Source organism: Ursus arctos, unplaced genomic scaffold (assembly GCF_023065955.2).
Source record: "Ursus arctos isolate Adak ecotype North America unplaced genomic scaffold, UrsArc2.0 scaffold_5, whole genome shotgun sequence".
NCBI classification, from domain to species: Eukaryota; Metazoa; Chordata; class Mammalia; order Carnivora; family Ursidae; genus Ursus; species Ursus arctos.
The window spans coordinates 20,284,087-20,311,802 of NW_026623067.1; the positions used below are offsets into that span (position 1 = coordinate 20,284,087).

Below are 27,716 nucleotides of genomic sequence, written 5' to 3' on the forward strand. Positions count from 1 at the left end.
TTTCCAAGCTACTAATTTATTGTTAAATAGGAAAGATAAGTGATGACAAAACTTTTCATAAAATAAGTACTGAATAGTTACAGAATTTGAATGAACATAAGGCTAAGATGTAGCCTTGTGTAACTTTTACTTCTTTTTTATTATTATTTGTTTATTTATTTTTACTTTTACTTCTTTAATATAATTAGACAAGTGTCTCCCCCCCCACCTTTTTTGATACTATTGTTGATAAGCCTACTTTAGTTACTGTTTTTCTAGCTTTTTGGAAAAGGATATCTATTTAAGTGCCTCTTTGGAGCCTCCCCCCCCCGCCCCGGGAAAGCATTGATAGCTTGTATTTTGGAACTATTTCAACATGGCTGCAAAGAAAGAGCCTCCCCTTATGTCAGAAATTCTAACAGAACTGTGGTTATAGCTCGTGTGAAGTTTGCTGATTGACTGTCTCCCATATGTAGCCTTTCAACAAAAAATTGTAGTGCATAAATAGTAAGAAATAAATCATTTGATGCATTTGATTTTGGAGCTTTGTGACTCGGGGCAGACATAGTGATAAAGTTAACAATCTAATTTTAACCCTGAGACTATGATTGGGTTATAAATATGATTTTACTTTAGAATAGGGGTTGGCAAACTTTTTTGGGAGAGGGCCAGATAATAAATGTTTTCAGGCTTTATGGACCACATACTGTTTCTGTCACATATTCTTCCTGTTTTTCTTATTTTAACCCCTCCTTAAAAACGTAAAACCCATTCTCAGCACTCAGCCCTCGTTTGCCGACTCCTATTTCAATGAACGTGATTGACAGTTGGACATTCTTCTTTTTTAACCTGATATATACTTCACACGTTAGCTAGACGTATCATAACTAAGTAGAAAAATACAATATCAATGAGTCAGGGACATTCCTAGCAAGAAATGTAAGGTAAAATCACAATTTAACTAAAACCATTGTGAGGCAGTCTCATTTACAAGCATTATGCATGGTTTGGTCATCTCTTTACAGTGAATCTTATACAGTAGCGCTTATAGGGCAATTCACTATCCCTGTTTATGACAAATTCATAATAATTATTATTTTTTTCTTATTTTTGAATTGCTAATAGTTGCCGAATTAATAGGGCTTCTCACCATCAGATAGAGGAAATTTGAAAATGATACATACTGTTAGTAAGAAGCAAACAATAAAAAAGCACTTATCTGTAAATGAAGTCCTTTTCTACACATTTTCTGATTGTTTTCTGTTAAAATAAAATATAATGAAGCAGTTAAGAGATGCCATGAATTTCACCGACATGGCATTCCGTTCAGATCTCTTTGAAAGCAAAATAGGTATGCAATCAGTTAATAGTTTTGAAAAAGTTAAAATGTTAAGTATTAGACAAAAATATCAGTGAAAAAATAATTTTTACACCTCTCTCATAGGCTGAAATTATTGGCCATGAACTTCCTTCCTTTTCTTCTGCTTATACGGAACTGCAAACTATTATGTATGCCCTTGGCGTGGGGGCATCGGTCAAGGAACCGAAAGACATGAAATTCATATATGAAGGGAGCACCGATTTCTCCTGTTTGCCTACCTTTGGAGTTATTATAGCTCAGAAACCTATAACAGGTGGAGACTTACCACAGGTTCCTGGGCTTTCAGTCGACTTCGGAAAGGTATGTGTAATAAGAAACCTTTATTTTGCTTTTTTTGGTTTCTTTAAATAAGATTGATCTCTATCTCGTGTGTGTGTGTGTGTGTGTGTGTGTGCGTGCGTGCATGTATGTGTGTACACACATATGTGTATTAATAAAATTGGGGCGCTACATTCAGGAATAAAGACTTGGCATGTCCTTTGATTTTTCTCTTTAAGCATAGAAGAGAAGAGAGTTAGTTGAAAGGGCAAGCCAAAAGAAGAAAACAGCAATTAGGTCCAGTCCCCCAACCGTGGCATAATGTTCTTAATTCTCTCTCTGCCATTTACTTGCTGTTCGACCAAGGGTAAAGTACTTCACTAAGCTTCAGTTTCCTTGTCTATAAAAGGGGGGCGATAATTCTTACCTGCTGATACCGGTGAAGGAGCAAGCCAGGTGATGATCTAGGAAGAGGATTTGAGGCACAGAGAACAAACGTGGAAGGCCGTGAGGCGTTTGCATGCTTGGCTTGTTTTGGGAACAGCAAGGGGGCCAGTGTAGCTGTCGGAGGAGCCAGAAAGAGGGCCTTGTAGTCATTAGAAGGATTTCAGGCTTACCCTCTGATTAACACGGGAGGCGATTTGTAGTGCTTTGAACGGAGGAGTGATAGGATCTGCCTGTGTTCACTCACAGGCTCATTTCTGCTACTGTGTAGATTATATGGGAGCCCAGCCAAAGCAGAGAAGCCTGGTAGGAGTCTCTTCTGTAATTTAAGCAGAAGACTGGCTGTGAGGGAGAGGAAAAAGGAGTCAAGGATGAAGGTTTTTGTAGCTGGGATGATATATGTGCATCTGTGTCTCTGTAGATTATTTATAATTAATTATATATAACATATTTAGTAGGTATAGTAGCTACATACAACCTATTGTGTATGGTAAGATAGATCTATACAGTTACGTTAAGGTGGGGATGATGAGGAGGCGGTTTTGGACAGACTTGAGATTCTATTACTCATTCAAGTAGAGGTGTAAAATGGGCAGTTGAATCGAATCTGTGAGTCTCGAGTTCGGGGGAGAGGTCTCCCTGGGGTTCTTAGGCTTGCAGTGATGTGTAAAGACTCAAGACTAGATGAAAACCCGTAATGTCTGAGTATAAGCAGAGAAGAACCTGAGCTCAGGGACCCTGCAAGTGTTGAGAGGGTGAAGACATGGGGAAGAATTAGCAAGAGAGACTGAGAAGGAATGGCTGGTGAGGTATGAGCTCTGAGGAATATCAGGAGAATGTGGTATTTGAGAAGCAAAGTGAACCAGTTGTTTTTGGAAGAAAGGAGTGGAACAGCCGTGAGAAAGCTTTTGAGGTGGGGTAGATTTCATTTTTCTGGAGTGAGGTTTCCTGTACTGAGCCCAGGGATAAGTCTTGCATCATAGAACTATGATGGGGCGCCTGGGTGGCACAGCGGTTAAGCGTCTGCCTTCGGCTCAGGGCGTGATCCCGGCGTTATGGGATCGAGCCCCACATCAGGCTCCTCCGCTATGAGCCTGCTTCTTCCTCTCCCACTCCCCCTGCTTGTGTTCCCTCTCTCGCTGGCTGTCTCTATCTCTGTCAAATAAATAAATAAAATCTTTAAAAAAAAAAAAAAAGAACTATGAGCCCACTTCTCTTAGTAATTAGAGGACCCATTTCCTAGAGGGTCACTTAGCCTGTTGCTGCTCTGAATCTGTGAAAACTGCTTGTATTTGAGTATCTGATGAATTTGGGAGGGAGGCCAGAGATATGTACGAGGTCATTTGTTGTTTTAGTCCCTGTCCCACGGTCTTTGCTGCATCCAGTTCTGTTTGGATAATTGAAGTACAAACAAAGCAAATGTTTCAAAATTCTGCAAAATACTCCTTCAGAGTTGGAAGGAGTTGGAACAATCATAAATGGTGTTCAAAATCTGTTGCGGGCAAGAATGGCCATTTTGAATTGAAAGCCTTGCCTTCCCAGCTTCAAGCTTCCAGGCCACGTCATACAGTGGCCGTCCTGCATTTGTCCCAGTTGCTCCCTTCTGGGTTTGGAGGAAGACATGGAATTAAAGCTATCCCACGCCCGTGGGGTGTGCTCAGTTGAATATGTGGGTCAGGTTTTGTTTTTCCTGTCTTATTATTTTCCCACATATATTGGTGTATTCTTGTTTCCATCCATTGAGGTTAAGTGGCTATCAAGTTACCCAGTGTCCTTGGTATCTACTAATAGGTAATTTATAAGATATATCTTATAGATGTACATATATCTATGGCTATATCTATAGACATAATTTATAAGATATTACACCAAGGAAATGTTGACCATTATAGTTTTTATTTTGAACGTGGTTGTAAGGTTTACTTTTGTGTTTTAGTCAAATCATTTGTATGTGCGATTTAAAAGTACTTTACTCGCACTGGCCAATTTGTTCATTTTTATTCAACAGGTATTTATTAAATACCCAGTATGTTCCGGGCACAGTGATAAGTGCTGGAAATATAGCCTAGTTTAGTGTTTGCATTGGCAAACAATCCATAATTAGCAGCTAACAAAGAGTTATGAATGTCAAGAAAGAACACAAAGATACCTTTTCTGCTTCAAAAGATCTGACAGTCTTTAGATTGGGGGACTGATTAATTTTGAATCATATGATTAAGAAGTAGAAACTAAACTGAGACAGATAGTTTGGGGAAAGTAGTCATGTGAGCATGTGGACGGTGGAATACCACTTGTGATTAGCGATATTCACAGCACAACCTGTGAGACAGGAAAGTCTGCTAATAAAATTTTGTTTACTCTGACATAGGCTCTCCACGGGGAGCAATACTTGGAGTTATATAAACCACTTCCCAGATCAGGTGAGTTTGTGATGCACTGACTTCTTAATCACACCCTCATTTTATTTCCTGGCTAACCTTCCAAACTGTGTCATTGTGTTAAGCTGGCGTAGAGTGACTTAGATAAATCCTGTGGCAAGGTATTGGTGTGCATGTCAGCCACTGGAGTGGATTGATGTGAAGGAGTAGCTGTTTGGATGACTTTGAACTTTGTCCTTTAGCAGTCTAATTTAATAAACTACTTCAAAATAACTGACGGTTCATCTCCATTGATGTATGTGTTATTACCAACTGAGGAGAGTCTTTTCTAAGTATGTGTGCTCTAAACTTTGTGTTTAATCAGCTGTGATTCCTATGAATATGGCTTTCGATTCCTTTCTCAGGTATTTGTGTTGGTAGTGATTTTCATAAAGCAAACCACATTAAAAGATACAGACGGAATTTCTTGTGATTAACTTTTTCCTGCTTTCTTTCCTAAAAGTAAAAAAAAGTAAATAAAATCACATCTGCCTAAATAACGAATTTTCTTTTTCTCAGTAATATATTATTTGTTCAGTTAAGCTGCTTTTCTCATTCTTCCACTGTAATTTGACAGATTTGTTTTACTGCTCTAATGTCAGCATGTCGTCTAATTAAATGCTGACCATATAAGATAGTAAAATACAAAAAAAGTGTTTATCATTTCACATTATATAATGTAGAGGTCAGTAAGTAGCTAGACTCCTCCTATAATGTTTCCCCAAATCCTTTTATTTCACTAAACATTTAATGAGATTCTCATTGCTTAACCCGAATAGCTTTATTTCAGTGCTACAGCCTACGTTTTCTGTGAGGCGGTGCCCAGCGTGTGATGGCCGCCTTCATCAGGTGTTCGCTGGTCACCTGCCATGCGCAAGGCAGAGTTTTCAGTTTTAGATGAGTTTTCTAACCTGGCTACATACCGAAACAGCCTGTTACTACATTATATTATATTACCTGTTATTTTATTTCATTTTATTTTTATTTTTTTGCGGGGGGGGGGGAAGAGAGAGAGAGTCTCAAGCAGGCTCCGTGCCCAGTGTGGAGCCTGACGTGGGGCTCGATCTCACGACCCTAAGATCAAGACCTGAGCTGAAATCAAGAGTCGGACACTTAACCGACTGGGCCACCCAGGTGCCCCTACTTGTTATTTAAAATAAAATACGGATTCTGGATCCCAACCACAGAGGTTTTGTGTGCGTGCATGTGTCGTGTGCGTTCGGTGTGGTGGTGGTGCCCGTGGCCAAGGCCAAGAGGGTCCCTCTGTGTTGTATGTGCAACCGACCTAACATGGGTTCACTTGGGAACTAGTGCTATGAGGAAAGCAGAAATGTATGAGATAGATTTCTGCCTTTAGGGGTTTTAAATCTGAAGAGAGAGAGAGATAGGCTTATACTCAAAGATGATTACAACAGGGGCGCCTGGATGGCTCAGTTAGTTGAGCATCCAGTTCTTGATTTCAGCTCAGGTCATGATCTCAGGGTCCTGGGATCGATCCCCGTGTCAGGCTCTCTGCTCAGCGGGGAGTCTGCTTGAGATTTCCTTTCCTCTCTCTCTGCCCCTCCCCTGCTTTTGCATTCACGCACTCTCTCTCAAAAATAAATAAATAAATCTTTAAAAAAATGGTTACAGCTGAAAAGAGATATGAATAGGAAGGTGTGTAAAATATTTCTCTCAATTTCTTGTACCTTCCTAGTCTCAAGAGATGTTTCTCATGAATTATTTTTCTTCAGTAGCTTCTGTACATTTTTTTTTAAGTCGTGTTAAAGTTTATTGTCTAGTAAATACGAATATTCAAAGTCTGAGACACTTATGTTTTAGAACCTCTTTAAAGTGTAGAAAACCAAGGTATGACTGCTATTTATGATCTTCCCTTAAGACCTAGCAGGTGATGAGACATAGGGCCACAAGTATCAGGAGACTGAGGTCAGCATTGTCCGTGTCTCTTGGTGGCTCATTGGTTAGCTGCGGTGGTACTGTCAGAGGCTGAGTGACCCCTCCTTGGGGTAAAAAAAAAAAAAAAACAACACATTAGATTGAGTGCAAGAAACCCAACAGCAGCACTGTATTTTCCATCACGAATTAGCACATGTTCTAGTTCGGGATATGCTGGTCCCTAGATTTTCTGCGTATTAAGTTTGATATTTATTATGTTGCTACTTGTTGTTTCAAATGTAGTGACTTAGGTATTCTGTTTCTTTTTAATGTTGAATTATTCAGCATTATATTGAAAATTATTTCAAAGCGTAAGTTTGTAGTTTTGCTGAACTTATGGTGGAAATTATGTTACGTTCTCTCCTATCTGAATGTTATAACTTGATGGTCTTCAGAAGAGTCTATTTATTTATTTATTTTGCTTTTCATTTTAGGAAACTTAAAATGTGAAGCAGTCATTGCTGACATCGTAGATAAAGGATCCGGTTTAGTAATTTTTCTGGATGGTAACTCACTTCTGTTCTTCTCATAATATTGTTAGACTGATAGGCCTTGTGTGTAACTTAATGCTTCATCCTAGAAACTGATCAGTCCGTTTGTGTTCGGCTTCCAGTTTGGGAGAAAGCAAGATAAGCATTCTAAAAATTTAGAAGTTCTTAGAAAAGAAGTGAGGATGGGGAGAAAGAGTGGGTTGGGGTAGGGTGGGAAGACTGGGGCGTTTCCAACATAGGACCAAAGCACAGAGATGAGAGGTGTGGCTGGAATATAGAGCATGGTGGTGAACTCAGCTCACTGGAGTACAGACTTGGTGGGAAGGAACACATCAACAGCCATCGGTTAATAATCAGCCTGTACTGTAGACACTCTTGTCTTTGTTAGCTCTTTGGAACTTGGAATGTATTTGACCCCTGAGTCATTTTCATAAATGGTAGTTAGGTTCCTAACGTTGCGCATTCAAGCCTGTTGAACTCAAATGTGGCTTAAACACCGTAGCCACATTTTATTTGCTGTGGGGGAAAAAAGGTCACAGTAGTTTAATATGTGTTGAAATGCTAGTAATTAACATTGACTAAAGATAAACATTGCTTAAAGTTCATTTATTCCAGAGTTTAAGAAGATAAGAAATAGATCTTTGTCGTCCAAAAATTTGGAAATAAGTTGTAGTGGAAAGTTTAATATTGTGATAGTTGGAATATAGGCTTCATCATTTTTGTTCTAACTAGATAAATAGAAGGTTTTACTGTCTGTGCTGTTGAGGAACATGTGTTGTTTTTACTAAATCATATGCTGAGAACGTTTTTGATGCTCTTGAATATTCTACTGCCTTGTTTGCCTTCGGTCATAGAGTTTCATCGTATGTTCTCTCTCTTACTCTCTTTCTCGTCTTCCTCTTCCCTTTTTTGTTGTAGATTTTTGTGTTTTCTCATCATTCCTGAAGTTGGCCAACATTTGCCTTCAATTCTCCTAGTTTTCTTTTACTCTTCTCCCCATGCTTCCAAATATGTAACATATTTGGTTCTGCCATGACCTTAGCTTTCATGTTGACTCTTTCCTCTTTGACCCACTCCATTGACTTAACTACAGCTTGGGAATGGGTAATAATGTATTAGAATTTGTAGACAGTGTATATGAAATGAGATATCCAGTTTCCTGTGTAATGAAGAGAAAAATCTTACTTTAAACACAAATTGCCATGACCTTCTTTATTTTTTGTTGTAATTAGACTTTTCTGTAGTCTGCCATTCAAAGTCATATTTCCAGTTTTCTAGAGCTAGAGATACAAGATAGTACTCAAACTCTCTTTGGGAAATTAGTCAGTGGATAGAGGGACAGTTGTCCTACATTCATTCATTATTTACTCACTGATTTGCTCACTCGTGTCATATATTCATTAATTTACTCATTAATTTAATAAGTATTTATTAGGTGCCTTTTCAGTCCCAGGTACTATTCTGATTGCTGGGAATAGGATGGTGAGGAAAATGCCCAGGATTCTGCCCTCCTGAAGCTTATACCTTTATTCTCACTATTTCTTTTATATTCCAGGCTCTTTTTGAGTCCTTTGGCAGAATGTGTGAATGTTTGAGAGTGTGGATACCTGCATTTCGTGGTGGGATTTTTGGAAATGTTTGAGATGGAGAGAGTTGAGATACGATAGGCACTTGGGGAGGTTTAAGAAGAGGTGAGAGAAACTGCTGTTTGACATTTAAGCGAGGATTTGCAGAGATGCTCTTCACTCTGCCCTCCAGGGACTGGTAGTGAATGAGTTAAAATCATGCTTTGTAAACCAAACTTGGGCATCTTTCAGTAACTGGATTTTGTTTTCAAAACTTTTAAAGGGATCACTGATCCTATATTTGTTAACCAGTCATGTCTTTTCAGAGTAACTTTATTTTTTCTTTAATTTGCTTTTCAGTCTATTCTTACTTTGAGGAGGAACTCATATGCTACAATCAGTTCTCTGTTTTCGCTGTTGGCTCTGGAGGCATTGGTGGAAAACGGGTGTCAGACAAAGCCAAGGTAGGCTCTGGCCTTACAAGAAAATATATGGGTATTTAAGTGTCCCTATCTATATTTTGAATATACGTTTTGAATACACATATTACTATATGTGCAAACTACACATATTACCATATGTATAATTTCATAGAGTAGATCCTCAGTAATTCACACTTCTTTGAATCAGAGGATGTCCCTGGATTGGAAGTGCTGTTTCTGTGTGTATATTTTGATAGATAACACGTGTTATATATAGAAAAGTCTGGCTGATATAAATATAATGTACCTGAGATAACTATGGGAGTATTTTCACTTTCTCATATAAATTTTGTAGCACCCAGAAGTCTTTAGAAAAACCTAACACTTGCAAGTGATCTTTGTATAAAATAAAATTTCTATTCATTAAATGATAAGCACTTCTTTTATGTAAGACAAGTCTAGTACTCTTTAGTTCTCAAATTCTATCTAAAAACATTTTTTTCTAAAAATATTGTATAACTTGGATTTGACACTGATTTCATCTAGGCTTTACCTCTGATGTGTTTGAGGTAATAAGATTATACTATAATAAATATTCTGGAGTAAATGAAGTGTGCTTAAAGCAATGTGGAGAAATTGCTTCTGGAACCCTCTCCCCAGTGAAACCATGGTATTGTAACTGGTAAAAATGAAGACAAACATTTGAAGTGTCTGGAAATTGTCCTAAGGGCATATAGCAACGGAAGAAATGTTTGTTCAAGGAGATGTTTATCTTGATAAGAACAGTGAGAATCTCCTCTCTGCCTCATCCCCTGGCTCCGCATGGTGGAAGAGGTACTCCAGGCCTGTGACCCGTGTGCCCCAGCTCCCAGAATAGGGCCACGCTGTCTTCCCAGAAGAAGTAACTCACTGGTTTTTCTTACCCTGCCACCACCCCCGGCTTGTGTTGCTGAAGCTCCCTTTCAGGTTGAAGCAGCGTTATGGGATTCTTGTCCTCTCCCTGGCTCCCACTCACAGGGCGGAAGCTCTGCTCCACCCCTGGCAGGCTGAGAAGACATGGGACCCACTCCCTCTTGCCCCAGCTTGCTCATAGGGTGAGGAGTTGATGCTGGAAGAGGAAAGCTGAGGAGACCAGTAGCTACGTGCCCTGCCCAACACCCCTTCTTGTAAAATGAGGATGTCACTTGGGGCTAAGTGGGCCCCTCTCCTTACCCCTCCCCCTACTGCAGTGGAGGAAAGGTTTTGCCCAGGGGGTAAGGCAGGCTGTCCTGATAAGAGATCGATGAAGTTCTTCAGAGGAAACTGACTCATTATGGAACAGAGTATTTGGAAATTCAAAAGTAAGGATGCACACAGTAACTAGGTTACGTTAGTGATAAACAATCAAGAGGAGGCTGGTAGCTCCATGAGAGCAGGAAGCTAACAGCTCCCTCAATTAGAAGTTTACTGGAGAGAACCATGGAGAGAGAGCTAAGGAGAGCCCTCATGGGATCACTGCAAACCTCAAAGCCTGGCTTCAAAGACTAGCCCGGCGAAGAGACTTGACTTTGGAACAGTTTATGCCCCACAGCATTGTTGAAAGTAATAGAGCAATCATCTGACAATTAGTGGAGCCTAACAGTTGGGTATGATGATAGCAAACGAGGCAGACAGTTGAACAGAGAGATCTGGGAGAGACAGTCCTGGAGAACCCTGCTAACACCCGTGTGCTCCCAGGGTGACTGCATTCTTGCCTGAGGCTCACAGTGGGGGACGTGGACTTAGCTGAAGCAGTCGAGCCAAGGCGCAGCGCAAATAAACTGGTTAACAGTAACCACAAGCCTGCGGAGGGGAAAGGAGGCCAGTGTCCGGAATTGCTGTAACAGGTTATCTAAAATGTCCAGTCATCAATAAAAAATTACAAGACATGCAAGAAACAGGAGTACATGATCCAGAGATGAAAAGAAAACCAGAACAAAAAGGGCAATAGAAACTGCCTTTGAGAGGTCTTTGTAGACAGAGACTTCCAAGCAGCTATTCTAAACGTGTTTACAGAACTAGAGGAGAGCATGCTGAAGGAGGTCACGTGTGATGGCAGTGACTCCTCAGATAGAGAAGATCAATAGAGAGAAATTATGTAGCAGAACCAAACAGAAGTCCTGGAACTGAAAGTACAGTGAAGGAAGGGAAGAATTTTCTAGAGTGCTCAACAGATTTGAACTGTTAGAATAAGGAATCAGAAAGCTTGACGATCTGTCTCTCTTTGTCTATCTGTGTCTATCTACCTACCTACCTACCTACATCAGTCTCAAGAACAAAGAGAAAAAAGATGAGAAGAAAAAGAATGAGGAGCCTCTGGGAAATGTGGGTTACCTCAAGTATAGCAGTGTGTGTGTAGTGGGGGTACGAGCGGGAGAACAGAGAGGGAGAAACAGGCAAAATGATGGAGGGAATACTGGTTTTGATGAAGAACATTCTCCCACACATCCAAGAATCTCAGCCAAGTGAGAGATCCACACCCTTAGTAAAGTACATTTAAAGATGAAATCAGTTTAGGTGTGAGTTGTTTGTCTAATTCTTATAGTTATTGTCACCTTGTGCCCTGGGAAAGCAATCTTCACCTCTTTCTCCACTGTGCCCAGAGAACGGATCTGGTTGTATAATTCCTTTCATTAAACACGGTTAGTTTAGGGAAATCATCATACAGATGAGGCCAGCAGTTAGGAAATTTTTAATGTTGTCTCCTGGGGCGCCTGGGTGGCTCAGTCGTTAAGCATCTGCCTTAGGCTCAGGGTGTGGTCCTGGAGTCCTGGGATTGAGCCCCACATTGGGCTCCTCCACTGGGAGCCTGCTTCTTCCTCTCCCACTCCCCTGGCTTGTGTTCCCTCTCTCACTGGCTCTCTCTCTCTCTCTCTGTCAAATAAATAAATAAAATCTTAAAAAAAAAAAATTGTCTCCTGAGCAGGAATTATTTTTAAAAGCTTTTTCTCTAACTTGCCGATTTTATTACATTGGAACATGGCTGTTCCTCAAATCCCAGTTTGAGTAAAGAGAGTGACTATTACTGTGTCAGTATTTAACACGTGATGTTTTTTGATTTCAGGTAGCTGTACCCGTGCCTAATAGACCTCCCGATGCTGTCCGTAGTGATGCCACCTCGCTTAATCAGGTAAGATTGTATTTTTGAAAAGTGATAAAGCCCCTGTTTGCTTTGTTGGCAAGTGCTTACCGAGACTGCGTAGCTCAGTAGTGAAGAATTTCACTAACACCTTAGCGAGCAGGATAAGAAAAACTAAAAGGCAAATTTTAGTCCCCTTTTTCTCTTTCCGGAAAGAAAATTGAGCTACGTTGCTGGCAAGCAGATTATTTTAGGCCTGTTGTAGTGGACAGGCAAAATAAACCATCTTAGGAAGGGTAGGTGGTTTAGTCTCTTTTGTTTGGCATAAATAATTTGTTTCCCGATGCAGGAGATAGAATGCCCTATCAGTAGACAGATTCTGTGAGCATGCGAAGATTGATTTCGGAAACAAAAGGTAACCATAAAGATGAGAAAGGCCATTTTGTTTGTGTGAGTCAGAGGACTAAGCACGCAGATACAGAACAGAATATATAAGCTCTGATGGTACTTTGGGAGGGAACATCAGTCAGGACAGCCAGTTATTTATAAGTTTATGTGGTTTTTGATGCTAACTTTGGTATGCTTGATACGAGAACTTGTGCAGGATTTATGTTTGCTGGCAAATAGAAATCTAATTTCATGAGCCAGAAAGAATTAAGATTGGTACATATGTAATTGTATTTTTTTCTGCTCTATGGAATCAGGTGACGGAAAGAACAACACTTTTTTTCCCCTGAGATTAGTTTTTGCCTTTCACTGTTTTCCCCATCCCTGTTTCTTACCCATTTTTTAAGAATGCACCCATATTTATGTTCAATTAAAGCCTCATAATGACATTAATTTTAGTAAGGCACTGAAAGAACAGAAAAGGTTTGGTGGTTTCATGGTTCAGAAAACCCGGCAGTGCTGCTGTATTATTCTTGGGGTACTGAAATAATAAAAGGTATCTGCCATAGATAAGAAAAGCTGAATAGTTTCCAAGGCTTGAATTTCTACACACACTAAGTCGAGAGAATTTTTTTCCTTGAACTCTTCTTCAGAGAAGTAGAACTTTTCATTAGTCTTCAGCAGAGTTGACTCTCTTGCTGGGTGATGAAGGGCAGTTTTTAAGTTAACAAATATTTTTTTGTCTAAATAACGGGCACCCATCATTTGACAGAGCATTTTGTCTCCTACGGTCATTTGAGAATACGATGAAAGCCACATTCTATTTCTTCAGAAACCATTTTTCATAAAACTTTGCATAAACTTCAAGGGAGTTAGGGCTGTTTTAAACTGAATCGGTTTTGTAGGAGCTACAGACCAAGTGGAAGAAATGTGATCTATGGTCAAGGAGATGAAAGGACACTTGGAGACTCAGGATGTAAATGTCGGGATAACTAGGGCACCCGTTCCAAGCACTGAATGATTCAACGTGGGCTTTGAATCCATGCTAAGTGCTGTAGACTTTCCGAGAAGGGATGTTCATTAGGGAGTGATGTTCGGAAGGCTCTGGTAGGAAAGCTGGCACTCAGCTGAGCTAATGTGCTGTGTAGCTCTTCTCTCTGTACCAGAGACGTAGGGCTTGCGGTTTGGCCGGGCAAGGGGATAAGAAGCAACGAGAGCTAACTGTAAGAGAGAAGGAGAACGTGATGCTGTACCGGGGGGGAGAATGGGAGCGACCCCATGAGACAGTAGTGGGAGATGGTTGTGGATGGGCGGACCCGGAAGGAGAAGTGGAAGTAAGGGAGAGATGATGCCATTGCTCCATGCCAGGTGTTTACATTGAATCAGTAACTTTTTGGTAACTTTTAGCTCTACTCGTATCACTTCTGGGATAGGCTGTTTATCATGTCTGTAGGAGGATTTCTTCATCTTCCAACTGGTATGACATTACAGGTGTCCTTTGTAGTTTTTCATAAATAATAGGTAGAATGTGCATCCTTGGTAATCTAGAAAGGCTGAAGAATAAATCGATATTAGATGTCAGGCTTTACGGTTGGGGAGAATGAAAACAAATATCTAGTTTCCCCAGATACATATTTTATACCACTTATTCTAACAGGAGCTACTATTGTTATTAAATAAAGTTAGTCTTGGGTATATTGGTTATAGCATCCATTAAAATATTTTTTATTGAATTACCAGGTGTATTATAAAGTAGTACCTTTTTTGTTTGTTTTTTACTATGCTGCGTGTTGCCTGGGTGTTCCTTCTGCCTTTACTCACGTAGCTGTTCTCTGATGGTGGCTGGGCCGGGCTAGCAGGTCCAAGACGGCATCTTTCATAAGTTTAGGGTCTTTGTGCTGACTTCTGCCCAGAGTGCCTCTAAACTCCGCAAGGGCTCTTTCTTCACGTGATGGCTCATCTTCCGGGGCCTTTTTCTATGGCCTTCAAGGGGACCCTGAACTCTGTTTAGATTTCTGGAGCTCTCTTCTGTGTAGCTTCCCCCTCTCTGTTGCAGTCACATTCCAGCCACACAGTTTCCCACAGCTCCGATCTTTAGCTCTTTAACTCGTTGAGATTGTTTTGCTCTGTTCGGCTCTCCCTTTTTGCCCGGCAGTCTGGAAAGTGTTGTCCGGCAAAGAGCTGTGATCTCTCGTTTGTGTCTCTTCTGTTAAGAAACACAAAACTGCTCACTCTTTGCAATGTCGAAGAACAAGGCCTCCCTCTGTCACGTAAAATTTGTCTTTTTCCTAGTTTTTGACAGTAGAACGGTACTCCGTCATGGCCAGAAGTGGAAGTCATAAACCTTTTCTTTGGTACACACCTTTTTATATGCCCTTCGTACCTCATCTGATTGCTTTTTACTCTGTGGTTTTCCAGTTTTTATCGTCTTTTGTTTTCTATGTGTTTCTATGTGTTAAAGAGCCTGTTTTATTTTCTTGTCTCTCTTCTCCCTATTCCCATTTTTTTGAGCTGCATTAATTTTACTTTTTCAGGACATTTAACATGTATGTATTCCTTTGCTCTCATCCCCATCTTTGTTTGAGTCTTATATTTGCGAATGATTCTATCAGTCCTTTTGCTAAGTGTTGCCCTGCCACCTTCATGTTGGATAAAGCTCCTCCTGTGGTAGGTTCCCCGAGAAGGGCTCATGTGTACAGTCTTCCTGTGGTTCCTGTTTATGTAAAACTGTTCTTCTATACTCTAGATGCTTGAAGAACAGCTTGCTTGGATATGAAGTCTTGAGTTTCTCAAAAACGGTGTTCCATCATTGCCTTGCTTTTGTATATGGCTTTTGAGAATTTTGATGCCAGCTAATTATCCTTCTCTAAGTTACTTGGTCTTTATCCTTGAAGCCCTTAGGATATTTTTCTTTATCTTTTTTTTTTTTTTTTTTTTGAGAGCCAGCGAGCAAATGAGTATGTGGGCAGTGGGGGAGGGCAGAGGGAGAGGGAGAGAGAATTCCAAGCAGGCTCCACACTCAGCGCAGAGCTTGATGTAGGGCTCTATCTCATGACCCCGAGATCATGACCTGAAATCAAGAGTCGGACGCTCAACTGATCGAGCCATCCAGGAGCCCCTATTTTTCTTTATCTTTAAAGCCTAATAGTTCTACTGGGCTCTGTCTCAGTGTTGCCTATTCCTGGTCAGTTTCCCCATGCCACTGGTAAGCCTTTTTAATAGGTATATTTACATCTTCTTTTCTTTTCCGCCAGTTTTCTAGGCTTATAATTTTAAATAGTAGTTCTCATTCATTATTTTGTTTTTCTTCTTTAAGTACTTCATTTTATGTGTGTTGGATCTTTTTCTGTCTTCTTTTAGCCACTTTGTCTCTGGTTTTTTACTTCTTTCTTGGTCTCATTTCTGTTCTCTTGGTTCTTTCCCTCCCTTTCTTTTATGTCCCTTATTAAATTTTGATCTGAATATGTTTACTCTAGGCATATTTCAATTTTTTTAAAAGATTTTATTTATTTGGGGGAGCAGAGTCAGAGGGAGAGAGAGAATCTCAAGCAGTCTCCCCACTGAGTGCAGAGCCCCACATGGGGCTTGAACTCACAACCCTGAGATCATGACCTGAGCTGAAACCAAGAGTCGGATGCTTAACTGACTGAGCCACCCAGGAGCCCCTAGGCATCTTATAATTTGGTCTTCATTACTAACAGAATTTCCCCCCATCCCTTTCTTTCCTGAGTTCAGGTCTATCTTATTTCATTCCTTCATGTTTTTCGTCCATATGATGTTCTTAGTTTTTGAGTTTTAGATTCATGGTGTTTGTTTCATATTCCCACATGCTTGAGGGTTGTGTTATAGTTTTCTTCCATTTGGTCGTTGTTTTGTTTGGGGAAATTTCATTTATTATAATGTTTTGGTTCTTACTTCCTCTTTTAGTCTTATAGTAGCTTTCCACAGATAGGAGGCTGCTTACTGTTTGCAGTTTGTGGGTAAGATTGGTAGTTTGTGATGGTTTACAAGGTCATCTCGTTAAAGAATTCAGGATTGCCCACTTCTGTCAATGTGGCAAAGTTTGTTTTCTTTAAGAGGTGGATTTTTGGAGTGGGACATTGTCGGGAGCTGTTTTATTAAAATCATTTTTTTTAGTTCTCTTTATCTTAAATTTCCTGTCTTGCTGCTTTTTTCCTACATAATCCAGTCTTGAAAGGGGACTTCTTTGTTTTATCCTCTTCTCCCCCAGAAATGTTGCCTTTCTGGACTGCCACTTGGAGGCCTATAGACTTCTCATTCTTTTCTTTGTAGTCAGTGCTCTCATCTTTCAGGATTCTCTTCAGTACTTTCCTTTTTCCTTAAGGGGAACTTTCTGGAAGTGATTTTTCTTTCTTTTCTTCTCCTCTCTTCCACACTCTTCTGCGCTCCCTTCTTACCCCTGCTGCTCTCTCCAGTGGCTTTGAGAGGGTGCTCAGAATACCTTCTGAATACCAGGAATACCAGCTCCGCTAGAAATCAGTGCTTATTTTTCTGCTTATAGTGAAGTGAAGTTCGCGGTGTTCTCCGTCTCCGGTTACACTGTCTGTAGGCTTGGCGTCTGTGCAGTTTTATTTGTTCTCCGTGTTGATCTGGATGCTTTTTTGGAGCATGTGAGGATCTGGCAAGTACACATTTCTGAGCCTTTTGATTTAGCATTCAGTTTAACTTCGTGATACAGTTTTTAAAAATAAAATCAAGAACAAATTTACTGATAGGTCAAAGATCGTCCCACTCACACATGATACACAAGTAAGGCAATTTATAGCTGTTTTTCTTAGTTGTGTGTATACGGGTAAGTTTGTGAGTTTTAGTGATTTTTGTATCTAGACAGAGACAAAACAAAAAACAAGATTTTAGCTTTCCTTCTGAATACTGAAATATGAATGTCGGTCAGAATACTCAGAAAGTATGGGGCGCCTGGGTAGCGTAGTCGTTAAGCGTCTGCCTTTGGCTCAGGGCGTGATCCCGGCGTTCTGGGATCGAGTCCCACATCGGGCTCCTCCGCTGGGAGCCTGCTTCCTCTCTCCCATTCCCCTGCTGTGTTCCCTCTCTCGCTGGCTGTCTCTCTGTCACATAAGTAAATAAAAAAATCTTAAAAAAAAAAAAAAGAATACTCAGAAAGTAAGCCTTGACGGTGTTCCTTATTATTTGGAAAACGGTTATTTTGCATTTATGATTGAATTTAGTTAAACATCCAATCCCTTGACTTTAATCATATCTCGTGATGGCTCTGTTCTGTCTTTGCTTTCTCTGCCGTCTGTCAGAGGCAATATTGTCATTGAAAGAATAGAAAAATGTTCATATTCCTTTAATAGGATTTCTTTAGGAGAATTGGTTGTTTTTCATTTATAGGAATGATATCTGCAGGGTAAGAATACTGGTACTAACCTTAAAACTTAGTTGTCATATACTTGTGCACTAACACTGCCGTCGGTGACGGGTGTCAGCCTCCTGTGACCGTCTCAAGGGACCTCAAAGAGAAATCAAAAAGAAGGAACCAGAAAACTGTTAAACTGAGACATGCAAGAAGAATTTTTTAGCAGTCAGATAGATAGAAACATCACATATTAAGATGACCCCAGGGTCTTCTAGTGTCTGTGTGGAAATCAGAAAACCTTAATTTTTACATTTGTAAAAAATTATACCTTGTAACATGCAAGTATTTGGAGAAATGCTTGCTAGCATGTGTTCCCCCTTCCCCTTTTGTATATATAATCCCCTGTAGCTAACAAGCTTCGGGATAGTTCTTCAGAGCAGTGTGAAAGAATGTTTCCCAGGCCAGAGTCCTCAGTAAGACAACAAATAAAGCATTTACTCACCTACTTTGAGCCTGGCTTTCTTTCAGGCCACACGCTGTTGCTAATACCTTTTAAAATAATAATAATAGCTCACATTTATTGAGGTATAAATATTTATCAAGGATAATGCTTTGTAAAAGATGTATTAACCCCTTGGTTTTTTGAATGAGGAAATCGAGGCTCAGGGTGACAAGGAAACTTGCCCATTAATGGCAGAGCTGGATCTGAACCCGGGTGCATCATGTTTGACAACTTCCCCTTCGGGCTCTGGAATGTATCTTTGTTTTCATTTGTATGCAACACGGTCATGTATATTTGCCAACGTTTTACTGTTTGCAAAGTGATTTAAAAAAATCATTTTTAAAAATGATCACTTAATCCTCTGACATAGTACACAGAATCTTACAAGTCACCACTGTACGATAATTGTTGATTTGTATCTAGTTATTTTTAGAAGGCCATATAAAGGGAACAATGTTGAGTAATTGAGAGAATGAATCATTTATAGGACTATTATATGGGGTGATGGGGAAGAGAAAGAGCTTATTAAAATTGTACAAAGCATATTTAAAAAGAAATGGCATTTTCCTATGCATTATGGAAAATGTTTGTTAGAAAAAAATGTATTAAAAAGGAATAATCAGGGGCGCCTGGGTGGTGCAGTCGTTAAGCGTCTGCCTTTGGCTCACGGTATGATCCCAGCGTTCTGGGATTGAGCCCCACATCAGGCTTCTCTGCTGGGAGCCTGCTTCTTCCTCTCCCACTCCCCCTGCTTGCGTTCCCTCTCTCACTGGCTGTCTCTGTCAAATAAATAAATAAAATCTTAAAAAAAAAATAAAAATAAAAAGGAATAATCAATAATTAAAAATAATAAGATCCCAGTGATGAAGAAAGTCAGATATGCTGACACGATGAGTCTTTACGCAGCATTTCAGTGGTCTTGGAAAGCCTGACGTAGCAACTGTTGAGAAAGGACAGAAGTACTGAGGCAGATCCCAGGGAGGTCAGAGTTAAATACAGATACAGGGAATACTTAGTATTGGCTGTTTGGGGAGTCTCTCCCTGTCAGTACTGCAAAGTACTGTCTAGTTTGAATGATAAGTTAAATGCTGGGAGCTATGGCAACTTTTCCCCTATGTTTTCTGTATCTTTCTGCCCATCCTGCTTCATTGAAGTAAAGAAGTGACAGGAAAATTTGGGCTAAGCAGAAATTTCATCTCCCTGGCAACCTGTTTTCTTGCAGGATGAGGTTGTGCTCAGGATTTAGGGTACCAGGGGACTGAAAGTTGGTGGTAGTCTCTGACGTTTATGTGTCTAGTATTGGTTTACAGGCTTCAGTTCAAAGTACCCTGTTAGTAAAGTTGGCCTAAATTTTGCTTGGTTAGAAGAGGCTGTAAATATTTACCTTATCTTCATCGTGTTTTAGTAAGAGTAGATTGACACATTCATTTCCGTGACTTGCTCCTTATCCAGATGTAGTTCATGGCTCCCCTTCCTATTATCTGATGGGTTTCCTCCTTCCCAAAAGTGGCAGGTGTTACAAAAAGCATTTGATGTACAGCTCATCTTTCTGTATTAGAAATAGTTATTTTTTTAATTTTTTAAATCAGAGCTTCAATTAGAATATGTTTCTTATGTAATAACTGACCATATAGCCTGTTTTTCTTTTAATGTGTTCTCAGAAACAAGTTACTGAGAATAGCTAGTTACTTCTATAAATCTTCTCCACAGTCTGCTTTGTACCGCCTCAGTGGTGACTGGAATCCCTTACACATTGATCCTAACCTCGCTGGTTTCGCAGGTGAGTTGCTTACAATAGGTACCAATGAAAACTGCTAGTTCGGTCACCTAAGTAACACTGAGAGACACTGCTACTTAGGAGAGCTAGTTTGAGTCATATTTTAAAAATAGCCCTCTCCTAACACATTCATGCTAAGGATTGGGAAGGGCAGAGATAGTGTTCAGAGGATGGTGTGCTTGGAGTTCATAATTCAGATTGTGGAGGATGAAAGCTAGTGCAGGGTTTTGATCGGACCTTGTGGGTGGGTGTCTGAGTTATCTTGAAGGGCAAGGACGTTGGAAGAGAGAGCAAGGGACTGAGAGGTGAGGGAAGGGATGGTCTGATACTGAAATCAATATGGAGGATTTCATGGTTACAGCCCCAGCTACACAGAGCAATTCTTTGTGTTCCCACATCTCTAACATGCACGCCTTTCTTGTTTCTTCTCTGTTTGTGTATTTCATAGTTTTCACCACGGAAGTATTTTTTACAAACTATTTTCCACGTTTCTTAAAATAGATGATATAATTCATCCGAGTGCCATTTGAAATCCTGAATTAATTATCCTTGGTTTTTAAACAGGAAATGTGCCTGTGTCTAACCAAATTCTCTTTTTTTTAGGTTTCGACAGGCCCATATTACATGGATTATGTACATTTGGATTTTCTGCCAGGCATGTTTTACAGCAGTTTGCAGATAATGATGTGTCGAGATTCAAGGCAATTAAGGTATATGTATATTATTGCATAATTTGAACGTTCCTTTTTTTATTTTTAGAGAAGAAAAGGAGTTTTAGTGACTTCATTTAATATGGTACTGTACTGAAGCAATGTACATTTCTCTTATTGCACTGACGTGGCAGTCAGCACGTGTTCCCTTGTAGCTGTAAATACCTCTTACGCTTGCACCGTGAAGGATATTGTATGCAGTTATAACTTCAGATTAATTGGATTGTTTCATAAATGACTCAGGAGTACACACATGTCAGCATATACGCATTAACAGAAACTTGAGATTTACCTTAAAAAAATGTTTTTTTCACTGTTGTAGTTTGCCCCAACTTAATTAAAAGTGTCAAGTGGCTGCGGTTGGAACTCTCATAAACGTCCACCAGTGTCAGCATGATGGCCGCTTACAGATTTTCATGTTTTCATCCCTTGTAAATTACAAAACCCCCCCCATCTCTGCACACGGGGCCTTTGCGGAGGCGTACGTGCAAAGACAGACACTGAAGACAAAGTTTAAGACGATGTCACGTAGCTCCAGAAGTTTCTGTCGCTTTGTGCTCCATGCAGCAGTGAAAATGCATTTTCTGATGTGTTGCCTGTGATAAGATTGATGATTGTCATGCTTTTCATTTTATTACAATTACCTGTATTATTATGTGATCCTGTGTGCACAGAGCAAGTACAGTGGTATAGAAGACGATGAGCTAAGAAGTGGCATTATTTTGTCCTGCATGCCACCCAGCTCTTGGTCCCCAGACATGCTTGGTCCCACTTTGAGCTGCGTCTTTTCCTTTGTTCTGGGGGCTCCTTAACATGATGATACTTCTGTTTCTTGATTTGTCAAGATTAAAGACTATTTATGGGCTCCTTATTTTGAAAGATAAACTAGCTTATGCGAACTCTCTCCAGTGTCTGATTTTATCATACTGCTGTTTGTGTTCCCTTATGAATGTAAATGTATTTAAACCTCTCTTTTCTTCCTTTTATGTTCACTGACGTCCATCTGAACTTCTTTCCCCACAAGTAGGAAGGTTTCATTTTAAAACATGTGTAACCCCCAAACTCATTTCTTTTAAAGGCTCGTTTTTCAAAGCCAGTGTATCCAGGACAAACTCTACAGACTGAGATGTGGAAGGAAGGAAATCGAATCCATTTCCAAACCAAGGTATGAGTCATGCAGGTGGGGGTTCCTTGTTTTGTTACCTGCTTCGCCACACCCTGTAACCCTGGTCCACCCTACAGCGTTCTTTGGGTGAGTGCTGTGGGTATGATGGAAAACCTAGAAGGTGTTTTTTAAATCAGCGGTACCTTTTAATTGAAAATAAGATGCCTCTGTACCTTCTTTTTTATTTTGTTTTACTTTTTACTGAATCGGTGCCCGTATGTAGGAGTGGCACAGCTGTTGGGAAAACCCAACCAACCCTGTCTTTTTGGCTCAGCCAGTCAGTCAAGTCGTTGTCAAACTATAATCTTCAGGAGATTAAAGGCATGGCTCTCACACAGATATAAAATGCAAGTATGACAGAACTCTGTGTAATTGCTTCATGGGGGAGCTGGCGAGATGATAAAGTTAGAGCAACAATGTTTATGTGGTCCAGCAGCACCCGCTCTCAAATAATCTTGCTGCAATAGAGGCAGAACTAATTAACATCCTATAGAACAGTAAAACCATACCCTTTACGGTTGTGTTTTCTACTGGCTGGAAGTCATGTGATCTTGATCACACCAAAATCCAGAAGTTCACACCTTGTGTCACAGAGGTTGGGCCTATTTAAGAGTAGGTGACAAGACAGAAAATAAGTATGTCTCCCTGAAGAGCTAAGTAATGTTTGGGTGAAGCTAATAGCAGTGTTCCGGTAAAATACTAAAAGGACGTGCAATCATCTCTTTATTTGTAAGATTTTTCAAGATAATTTTCGTGAACGTGGTTGACCAGGCTGGTACTATTTTGGCCCGATCATTTTGTACTTGTTAAAAATCGGGTGGTGTGTGTTGACCAGTGTAGACACCACCATGAATAATAATAGTAGCTATTAAATGCCATCTCTAATATGCCCAAGAACTCTCCGTTCAATAGAAGAAAATCTAGGTTCAGGGCTCTTAAATACTTTCTCACGGTCACACAGAAAGTGGGCAAACTGGGGTACACACCCTGGTCTTCCCGGCTCAAAGCCTCAATCCCAGAGCCCTCGCTCTTCTTACTGTTATCACAGTTTCTTTCATCAAGAAATAACTTTGCAGAACTGTGCTTTCTGTGGCTGTCTTACTCCTCATTAATTCCTGCGGCTTGCAGTGTCACTCTCCTGCTTAATTTGTGTGTACCCTTCCTTTCCCGTGGCCTCCTGTCTCCTCGGCTTCCTTTCAAGCTCTCTCTTGCCCTTAGAGGCAGCCCCTGACGACTCACTCCCCTTTTCCTGCCCCCCACGGACTCACATATGGCCTGTCTCTGAAATCCTCTTGCAGTTAGTATTTGTGCCACCTCTTCCAGAGCCTTCCTATTTTCTAATTATTTTGAGTAAGTTTTATTTTTTTAGTAAGATGAAATCTACAAGCGGTCAGGTCCATGACCACATTACAGGTTTTTATTTTCCTCAGTTGCAGTAATGAACAGCATAGAAGTAATCTCCATGGATACAGACTTAAAGGGCTGAGAAATAATTTAATGTCTAGAGTACCTTCTTGCCATTTTGATAAATTCTAAGCATATCTTCCTTTCTTTTCACTGTATTTGCCTCTCCCCCCCTCCCGTGATTAGAAGTATTCTTTCCTATTAGTTATATATATAGGAATTCTTCTTTCCTTTCTTCCCTCCTTCCTTCATGTTGTATTTTAAGAAACATTTTAAACTAATGTTCCAAAATGACATGCTTGGCTTGGTTACAAGAAAGTAATTTACTAAAGTGTATTTTGTTCATAAATTGTCTCTTTCCATGCCTTGCACTGTATATAATTAGAAATAAAATGAGCAAATTGTTTGAAAGATCTTTTTTCTGAAGTACGATGGCGAGTGGTCAAGGGAGAATGATCTCAGTTGTTAAAAATCATTTTTAATAAATGCTGCCCTAATTTTTAGGCCCGATCCTGCCCATTTGTAGCAATACCATAATTTTATGAAAGAGTAGCTATTGTAATAATGTTAGATGAAGGATTAGGGATTAGAATTTGAGTTCCTTTCATGAGTATTTTGATGAAAGTCTATTTAAGCATTTAGTTTATGCTATGTACCCTTCCTATTTGAGAGAAGAACTAGAATTATTACCTTAAAAAGATCACTGCGGTCTGTTCTAGCAGATTTTATTCTCTGAATAGAACAGATGTGCTTTGAGCATCAGTACCTCATGGATACTCTGTCGTGCCTGGTACTGTTTCTAAGAATTCAACAATTCTCACCCTGGCTCCCCATCAGACACACTTATGTTTAAAAAATAATCTCCGGGGCGCCTGGGTGGCACAGCGGTTGGGCGTCTGCCTTCGGCTCAGGGCGTGATCCCGATGTTCTGGGATCGAGCCCCACATCAGGCTCCTCCGCTATGAGCCTGCTTTTTCCTCTCCCACTCCCCCTGCTTGTGTTCCCTCTCTCGCTGGCTGTCTCTATCTCTGTCAAATAAATAAATAAAATCTTTAAAAAAAAAAAAAAAATCTCCCCAAATACCAATGCCAAGGATCCACCCCAGGTCATTTAAATTAGAATTTTTGGAGATGGGATCTGGTTACAGGTATTTTTTAAAAGGGCACCTGTTGATTCTACAGTTAGGGTTAATAACAGTTATATTAAAACAGCAAGCCTTTGTGTTTATTCGTCTTGACATTTAATCTATAAACTTGATTTAATTTGGGTTCTTATTTTTTTCTTACGAGGAAAAACTGTCGTTTTCTTGTAGTGACTGTATACTGTTTTACAACAGTATTGTGTTTTTATTGGAATTATTAGAGTGAATTGGTTTTTTTTCCCTGTCCTACATCTCTTTTAAGGTCCAAGAAACTGGAGACATTGTCATTTCAAATGCGTATGTCGATCTCCTGCCAACATCTGAGATTTCAGCAAAGACACCCTCTGAGGTGGGTTATAGAAAAACTGGTAGCCAAGTCATTTCCTGATTGATGAGTTTCAGTTAAGATTACTTTTAGAATGTTCTGGCTGCTTTAGAAAATTAAGAGCTATAAAAGATTCTTAATTCTGGAAGGACGTTTTCCCTAACTGCTTCAAGTAAAAGGAATATTTTGATAATTTAGGAATTTCTTTAACTTTTTTTAAGGGAGATACTGGGGTGCCTCTCAAGAGAAAATAATTAATTTTCTAGTTTTAGAGTAACTGAATTAGTTGTTTAATGAGAAATCTTAAGCTAACAATATTTTGGAGAAAAATAGAGGAAAAAGTCAAATATACTGTGCCTTTGCTTGATTTAAGATTTGTGTAAAGCTGTGTATGCAAATATAAAATCAATAGCATGTATTATTTATTAAAACATTTCTGTTATTCTCTGTGAATGTGAGGCTTTTAATGTAAATGTTTATATTCTCGGTCTTCAGAATAGTAACTTTGTACTGTTGAGATTCTCAGACCCATGATCTTTAATTGTCTGTTGTAAGCTCCATCATCCCATAAAGGCCTGAAAATTAAGATCCCTTAAGAAGAATCTAAGATCAAAAACTTGAGAAGTGTTAGAGCTACAAGGAGATGTGGGCTTCACATAACTTAATCCCATTTTACAAAGAAAGAAACGAGACCAGAGAGGTTGATTGATTTGTCTAGTATCTTCCTGCTCCAGTTAGTTAGGACCTAGGTTGTCTAGCTCCTGCTGTACTTTAAAATATTATTTCTGAATGCTCATAAAAGTAAAAATCCTCTTACTAAGACTGAGGTCCTGGGTGACATGAATAAACATAAGGAGAGTGTTACAGGAGCCTGGTGTAAAAGAATGAGGTTGCCTTATTCTTACACAGATTTTTAAAAAATTACTTTATTGCACGTACGTTTTGTAATCCTTTTTCCCCTCGAGTCATTCTTACAAAACTTTTCAAGTTAAATTTTTTCCTTTTACTAGGGTGGGGAGCTCCAGAGTACCCTGGTATTTGAGGAGATAGGTCGCCGCCTTAAGGATATCGGGCATGAGGTGGCAAAGAAAGTAAATGCCGTATTTCAGTGGCATATCACTAAAGGTGGACACACTGCAGCCAAGTGGAGTAAGTCGTATCCCTGCCTTTAAGCTATTCTCAGGTAACTCTCAGTAAATGGAGATGCAGTACCCTTCATATCATTAAAGCCCGTTTCTTTGAAGGTGGGTCAACCCTACCTACCTACCTACGTACCCTTTCATGGAAAATATCAGATTTCAGGGTACTCAGACTTGTGTCTTTCAGAGATGTAAATAAAAGAGTCCATTAAAATGAAAACACCTCTTTCAGAGATTTCATTGTAATACCTGAAATGAGTACTTTCAAACAGTCATGTTAGTTATATGCTGCTTTAAGCTTTAAATGCCCCTTACACAGAAAGCAAATTCATCAGGTCAGATGAAATCGTTTTAGGTCATGGTATTTTGACACTTTCAAAATTGTTTTCTTCATGTGAAAATATTAATGATTTTGATTATCACCTTAATTATCAGATTGCTATTTAAGACCGCCTGTTGGAGTGCCTTGGAAATCTGTGTGTTTTATTCCTCACTACAGTTAAAGACTGGTATGAAACGCTCACTGAGAGCAGAAAATTAAAATACATCTCTGAATCACCCGAAACTTTTTGAAATAGTCTTCTGTTTGTTACTTTTCCTAGAAAAACGTTTTTGAAGTTTTGTTAAACTAATTTTAGATCAATATTAACAACCTTCTTCGTAATACGACAGTCACGGTTTTTGTGAAGCAGCGTATGTTGATGACCTATGACTGGATATATAAAGATGCAAAGAAGAAGATAGTGATCAGTCTAATTACATTACCCACAGTTCCCATTTTGATGTTCATTCTTCTGGAGAGACTGTGCGTCTAGGAAGTTAACTCAAAAGGGGGGGAAAGGCAGAAATGTTAATAGGTAGGTAGTCCCCCTAATTTCAAAGTGTCTAAGATTTTTTTCTGAAGAATTTCATAGATTAAGACTGTGTGTGCAGGTGTTATCATGTGCCTTTCTTTATTCTTTCTGTCCTTCCATTTGTCTTTCTGTCTTCCCGTGGTGAAATTCAGCTTTTTCCCTAGGAATGAATGTATATTGGAAGTTGAGTGACAAATAAAAGCACAGGCTTTTTGAAGATACCGGTAGAGGAGAGGAATGAGCTCTGTAAGAGAGAAGGTGCTGGAACCAGGTGTCTCACAGGTGGCAGAGCAGAGCACTGTAGGGATTGGCACAGTGTGCCTGTGATTCACTGGTGGCAAACAGGGTACTTTCCTTCAGTTTAGTGTTGGTAGCTCACTCAGATTTTCCCTCTTGTCTTGGTGACGCTTGCCTTGTAGGCAGTATTAGAAAATGTGCTTCCCTTTACAAGTGACCTTTAATTAACTTAGGAGAAGGGTTTTTCCTGACATTTCCACTGGAGAAATGGGAATATCAATATCTTGTTAATAACTACGTATTATAGATAATGTCTTGTGGCTTTTGCTTGTCTTACCATCTCTTCTCTAGGGTCTTGGTTATTAAAGCTCATCGTTGTGTGGGATCTGAAAGCTTTCTCTGAAAGGGTTCACCGTGCCCTTTGGTCACCTGCCTGTCTGTTACTGACCTGACTCTCGGCTGTGTTGTAGCTGTTTTCACTTCAGGCTGTTGTTTTCTCCCAGGCTTTGTGTCGCTGAGCTCAGTCACCGTGGCTGGCCTCTTGGCTTACGGTATCTCAGAGAATGATTCCATGTTGGCATCTTTTTCGTCTTGGCAGCTTAATGACATGAAATTGAGGATTGAATGCTTTGATTTAGGGACTATACAGCATTTTTTTTTTCACGATCAGTTTTAAAAATGTTTAACACTTCAATACCAAATATTTTATATTTTATGGATTTATTTATTTGAGAGAGAGAGCTCACGC

General features: G+C 39.7%; 1 protein-coding gene across 1 annotated transcript in view; it reads left to right on the top strand.

Moving 5' to 3' along the window:
• HSD17B4 (hydroxysteroid 17-beta dehydrogenase 4) overlaps nt 1–27,716 on the top strand; it is an 86,554-nt gene that overhangs the window by 43,531 nt on the left and 15,307 nt on the right. The window contains exons 13-22 of the mRNA XM_026507818.4: nt 1,424–1,660; nt 4,431–4,482; nt 6,849–6,920; nt 8,831–8,934; nt 11,975–12,040; nt 19,927–19,996; nt 20,597–20,703; nt 21,782–21,868; nt 24,676–24,762; nt 25,749–25,887. Coding sequence (XP_026363603.2) covers nt 1,424–1,660; nt 4,431–4,482; nt 6,849–6,920; nt 8,831–8,934; nt 11,975–12,040; nt 19,927–19,996; nt 20,597–20,703; nt 21,782–21,868; nt 24,676–24,762; nt 25,749–25,887 — 1,021 coding nt within the window. The remainder of the gene's footprint in view (nt 1–1,423; nt 1,661–4,430; nt 4,483–6,848; nt 6,921–8,830; nt 8,935–11,974; nt 12,041–19,926; nt 19,997–20,596; nt 20,704–21,781; nt 21,869–24,675; nt 24,763–25,748; nt 25,888–27,716) is intronic.